Raw genomic sequence first — 6,803 nt, forward strand, 5'->3', positions numbered from 1 at the left:
AATGTTGCTCTTGCTCTATATGAACCTCCTACTGGGAAGCTTTCTCTATGTTATTTTTCCAAAATACAACTTTCACATGAACTTGGTGGTTTCAATATTTGATGCAATCCTTTCACCATATTCTTCTTTTGTAATAAGCTTAAAGCATCAAAATGAAGATGACCATACCTCAAATGCCATAGCCATGATTGATCTGAGTATACTTTCTTGAAACTAACTTCTTTTCCTCCTTGAATGCAATAAATCTAGAGGGGGAACATTCAATTTTGTGTCATGTTGACCCTTGCAATTAACCTGCCACTAGGATTTCTATCCAAGATTGTGTAAACATCATTATCAAAAGAAACTTTGTAACCCTTTTGTACTAGTTGACCAGTACTCATGAGATTGTGTTTTAATCTAGGCACAAAATACACATCAAGAATATATCTTTTTCCTCCATTTTTTGTCAAGACATTTATAACACCTTTTCCCATTATAGAGACTTTACTATCATTTCCTAACTTTACTTCAAATTTTATAGAATCATCTAATCTAGCAAATAAATCTTTATTTCCAGTCATATGGTTACTACATCCACTATCTAGGAACCATATATCACTAGAGCTTTCTTGAGCGACATTACAAGTTATAAATAAACTTCATAAATTTTTATCAGATACGTCTGAGTAATTAGCACCATTCTTTTCAATATCCTCTTGTTTCTTTCTACATTCACTTGCAATATGACCAAATCTCTTAGAATAATGACACTGAATTCGAGATTTATCAAACCTTGATGATGGGTGTTGAAATGAACTTCTACCACGTCCTCTATTAGAACTCTGAATGGATTGATTTGTTCTCTCTTCTTGATTTGGACTTCCATGTCCATCTATGCTTCTACCTCTTCCTCTTCCTCTATAGTTTGATCTTCCTCTTCCTCTGCCAAAAGATACCTGCGATCTAAATGCATTCTCCAAAGAAGAATTGTTATTCCTGTTCATTCTTGATTCATGAGATAAAAGTGAGTCCATCAGTTCATCAATAGATAGTATTGTCAAATCTTTAGATTCTTCAATGGCGACAACAATGACATCAAATTTTCTAGGCAAACAACAAAGTATCTTTTCAACAACTTTTTGATCTGTCAAATTATCACCATATGATCTAATTTGATTAACCACATTCATTACTTGATTTAGAAATTGATCAACTGAGTCTGAATCTTTCATACACAAATTTTCAAAATCATGCCTTAAAGTTTGCAATTTAACAATCTTAACTTTTGATGTCCCTTGATATGCTGTTTCTAAAATATCCTATGCAATTTTAGACTTTTTAGCAGCACAAACCTTAGGAAAAATTGATTCATCTAAAGATTGTTGAATTAGAAATAGTGCTTTAGCATCCTTTTTCCTGTTATCTTGTAATTTATCCTTTTCATCTTGTGTTAATGTAGACTCATCTTGTGGTTCAATAAAACTCTTTTCAATAAGATCCCATATGCCTTGAGAACAAAATAGTGTCTTCATTTTTATAGCCCAAAATTCATAATTGTTACTAAAAAATATTGGAATTTGTGGTTGAGCTATACTACTTCCTGAAGCCATATTAATGCACAGTTACAACTGTACCTTACAATTTTAAACTTTGCTTTACAAAGAAAATCCACCAAACAAGTCTAAGCCAATGACATATAGCTTAAACAAACAACATTATAATGCTTATTTTCCCCTTTTAACAATTTTTTTTTATCATTAGACTTCACTCCAATAAATCAGCTCATATCTTCTTCAAACATTAAACTGGGATCTTTTCTTCTCTCAATCTTGGCAGCCACTAGTCTCCAACTTTAAAAGTTGATAATGATCTGCAATCAAGAAAACATTAGAAGCTTCAATCACTGTTACAACAATTATACATATCAACACATAATTCTTTTCCTCCTAGGCCCAGCTCTGCATACTCTGATACCAATTTGAAGGCAAAGAGAAAGACAAATACACAGAAATAATACTGATTTTATTGCCTTGCACAAATGTATTACATAAGGCCTCTATTTATAGAGATCTGAGAATACTCTAGAATACACATAGAACATTTTAAAAATATTATATTATATTATAATATTTCATGTATTTAAAACATGGGCAACTTCTATACTGTAGTTGGGACGGCTGACTGTCTGCTATTTACTCTGGACGGTGGATGGACGACTGAGTTGGGCTAGACGTGGGCTGGTTGTTTGCTATTAATGGCAGAAATTATTACTGCCAACTACCACCAATAGAAAGGGGCACCACAAATATGCATTAGATGGATAATTAATGGGGTAGAGTATGGTGACCGAGACAAGAGTCATCTAGTTTCCCAGGTTGGGAGTAACATATCTTAGTTGTACTTTTTTTAAAAGAAAATGACAATAGGTTCTTGTATTTCCGTAATCAGTGATTAAGTAAGATTTGTCATTTGATGTATTTTGGAGCAATAATTTTCTAGGCCTAGCGGTTGAGACATTTTAAAAGTATTTTGAGAGAGGTTCTTCTTCAATATTCAAAATATCAGAAGGGAAACAAAAGATTAGATGGCCTAAAAGAGATTCCTTCAATTGTAATTTAAAGGTTCCAAAATGAATTTGAGATTCTCAATTATTCAGTTAGAAAATTTTCAAGAATATATGATATGTGTAAGCTATTTTTAAAACATCCCATAATTTATAATCATATTATTCATTTTTATAAGTAAAAAAATATGCAAGTTTTAGTTAACATCAACCTATAAGAAGGTTTCCTACAAAATACTCACAAATGGTGATTTGTCATGTCTTCATTCCTTACTGAATTTAAATAACAAAAAAAATGATGGATTTCAATTATTTAAATATAAATCAACAATAGTTCTTTAGAGGTGTAAGAAATAATTTTGATATAGAATTAAAAATTATAATAATTATCAAATTTAAAATATATATCAAATTTTTTTAAAAAAAGTTTAGGATTCAATTCACACTTTTGACTTGAAAAAGCTTAAATTACAAAAATTTCATAATGCAATTATTTTACAAATAATTGAAATAATTATATGCATCAATTGATATAATTCCAAATTTCTTCATTAAATTCCAAACTCTCATGATTATCAAAATCTTAAATCTAACTCAAATGCCAAACCTTTAACCTAGATTCTGACCTTACTAAGAAAATACATGTGGTTTTAGATTTAAGCCACTTTTCTATACTACAAAGTAAAATTTAGTGTTCCTTCAATAAATAGAAAATCCTAAACTCTCGTGATAATCAAAACTATAAAATCAATCAAGTTTTAACCATAATCTTAATCCCAAATATCAAAATCAAAATTGTTGACACTTTTGTATAGAATAGTAATTTTAGTAGAATTCAGTGCTACTTTACTAAATAGTAAATTCTAAAATGAGTTATTTTAGATTTCAGCCTTTTTCTTTACTAGAAATTAGAATTCAATGTTAGTCTACTAAATAGCAAATTCTAAACTATCATGATAATAAGATTCCTGAAAACAAGTCAAATTTTAACTTTAATAATTTCTTAATAATCATTATGATGTTAATCCCAAATACCTTACCTTGAACCTAAACTCTATCCTCGAGCGAAAGTGTTCACACTTATCTATATAAATGGTACTTTACTAAATAGCTCTTATCAAAATTATTAGTACTTATGTAAAGTGTTAGCATCTATGTTTACTATGTGCAGAACAGTAATTTGAGTAGTGCTTCTATAAAATGAGAAGTTAATGTAGATAAAAAAAATATGAGTTATTTTAGATTCATGTCCTTCTATACTAGAAAGTAGAATAATAGTAAATTCAAAGCTCTCACAATAATCAGAGTCCTAAAAATAATCATATTCCAACTTTAATAAAATCAATTAAAGTAATCAAATTTTCACAATTCATTAGATATACACATCAATTTTTGAAAATTTAATTGTATAAATAATTTAAACATTATAAATAATACCACAATCTTAATCAAAATTACTAACCATCAAACCCAAATCTAACCCTAATCAAAATTGTTAAGAACTATGCAAAAATAGGAACTTTACTAACCTTCAAACCCAAATCTAACCCTAATCAAAATTGTTAAGAAATATGCAAAAGTAGGAACTTTAACCCTAATCAGAACTATTAACAACTATGTACAGAATAGTAACTCAAATTCTGTGCCTATAAAATGACAAGCTGCAGTGGGATAGCAGCATAGCAGCCTCAGGAATTTTAGACAGAGCCTTCTTGCCTTTCTAGAACTAGAAATCTTGACTATCATACGAAATTCGCAATGGGATCTTTGTTTCCTGGTCTTCCAGATGATATTGGACGGAAATGTCTTCTGAGGGTGAGATTAACCTCTCATCACAATCTGAGATGTGTCTCCAAAAGCTGGAATGCTGTGTTAAAAAGCCCCAGTTTTTACGCAGAACGTAAAAAATTGAGGATCTCTGAAGAGCGGATTTGTTTCCTCCAGACAGCAGGCAACTTTCGCAACAGAATATTAATATATGACTTGGAGAAGGGCTCCTACAAAATTTTACCATCCATTCCTATAGAAATCGATGGTAATTTTCACTCCCATTGCTTAAAAGAAAAACTGGTTTTGATCTCTGATTTTATTAGTGATGATACTGCAGGAAATCGTGTCTGCTTGTACGATTTTGTTGATTTGAAATGGCGAGAGTGTGCGAGAATGCCAAGACAGATGAACGGATTTGCCTCTGCGGTGGATAAGCTGAGAGGACTGATTTATGTTGGAGGAGGACACGACCGTTGTGTCGAGGATTCTGACGAGTTTGGTGATCCAGTTCGAAGCGCTTCAGTTTACAATGTGGACGAGGACAAGTGGGATGATCTTCCCGACATGAACGTCTCTATGAAATGCAGCTTATCAATGCAATACATAGGTGCTTTTGTTGATGGCAAGTTTTGTGTATCCGCGAGGTATAAGGGCAGCTTTCAGGCTTATTATCCGTGCAAGAGAGTTTGGGAAACCGTCTGGCCTTCAAACAGCCCGTCTAATATGTTATGTGCATTTGGGTTCCTTTATTTTATTTTTAATAATGGAGTGTATGAAATGAACTATTTCGACAGTGGCTATCGACGTGTAAGGTCTATGCCAGACGGGGACGACGCCGATTATATCAATTTTATGATAGCGGTTAACAACAAAGTCTTTGTGTGCAAATGGGTTGGAGAGAAAGGGTTGAATGGTTTTTATATGCTCACACCAGAAGAAGAATTCCGTTTGACAGAGATCCAGATGCCCGTGGGCCTTCATGAATTTGTTATGGAGGGTGCTACGCTGGATCTTTGACTGTTTTACTGCCTCTTTTAATGAATTCGTTATTGTTGCTGCTAATTCTCTGGATTTTTAAAGCTTTTGAACCATTCGCATCTGTATGTCTAAGAGCATGTCAATGGACATTGATAGGATATAATTCTAAAGGAAAACATTATTCTCAGGAGTAATTGCTCTTTTTTACTCTCATCCATTTTGTAAGGATGGCTCAGCTTGATCATGAGAGATGAGGTTTAATCACTTACCTCTCATTTTGGGACGTTTTGAACTTCCGTATAATTCATCAGTTTGGTCAACAAATCTTTTATTCAAACACAGTGTCTCATTTTTGAGTTACTAATTTTACAATCATTATATTCTTCCAAACAAAGTCTATCGTGTTCGTCTCTCTGTTTTAGCATTTTGATTTCTCACTCTTGTATATCTTAAAAACAAGTACTGGTTGGTCCTGGACTAGGCAAGAGATGTGTAAGTTGAAATCTCTTTTAGTAGTAGCAAGATTAATTTGGATTGAGTCTAGGAATTTCTCAATTACCTTACAATTTGGATAGATTTTCACAAATTTTAAGAAGGTCTACTTGTCTTTTGAATGTGTTCTATACCATTTTCTAAGATCTTTTAGATCATGTTAAAAAATAATTGATTTGGTTCAAGATAGGTTTTAATTTAAGGGAGAATATTTATAAATCACTCGTTTCCCTCTTTCCTAATTAATTTCATAGCTTTCATTTTTCTATTAGTTAGAATTGCTTCAAGGGTAACGATTTTCAATTATATGTTTTTGTTTGGTGAAATATTATATTTATATAATAATAACTAATTCAAAATAGTTTATGGAGAAAAGAAAAACTCTGGTCATTGCATGATACAATAAGGATGTAGAAGAAGAAATATTGCATCAAGAGAGAGTACCTATCAACACTAATGAATCTTGTCCTTGAGAATACCAAATTGAGAATATTGTTATTATAAAGAGCCCAACACCGGAGACAAAACCAAGAGCCAAGCCAAATAATATCAGAAAAGTTTCCATCGTTGATCTTCATCGAAAACTCCAATTGAGACCGTGATATTAGAAAGCCATCAGATGCAAGTGCAATCCAAGACCCTAAACTAGATACAATATCTCAAAAGAACAAGTGAGATCTTGAAAAGTCAAAACAAGTGAAATCACAAAGAAGCCATGATTTACTATCATATAATATATGAGAAGGACTCAACATTATTCTAAACATATTTTTTTGTCATAATATTAATCAAGTTGAGGAAATCAAGGAGGTTAAGTGGAGAAAGTAAAGAGTTAATAAAAATCCCATTACTACCCAAATTAGCCAGAGAACCAGCTAAAAGATTGCCTTCTGTAACATTCACAGAATGAATCAAGAAGATACCATACTTGATGCAATATATATTGTATGGACAAATTATATATATGATGTTTAATACACACATTAATAATAATGGATGAGTCACCTTCAACATGTAA

At 31.8% G+C, this 6,803-nt stretch overlaps 1 protein-coding gene across 1 annotated transcript; it reads left to right on the forward strand.

Moving 5' to 3' along the window:
* Window positions 1-4,303: 4,303 nt before the first annotated feature.
* On the forward strand, window positions 4,304-5,332 carry LOC149560568 (F-box/kelch-repeat protein SKIP30-like). Its single transcript, XM_089827637.1, has one exon. The coding sequence runs from the start codon at window positions 4,304-4,306 to the stop codon at window positions 5,330-5,332; it is 1,029 nt and encodes a 342-aa protein (XP_089683763.1).
* Window positions 5,333-6,803: the final 1,471 nt, after the last annotated feature.

Source organism: Cupressus sempervirens, chromosome 4, assembly GCF_028749045.1.
Source record: "Cupressus sempervirens isolate cs-2001-9-10 chromosome 4, ASM2874904v1, whole genome shotgun sequence".
NCBI lineage: Eukaryota > Viridiplantae > Streptophyta > Pinopsida > Cupressales > Cupressaceae > Cupressus > Cupressus sempervirens.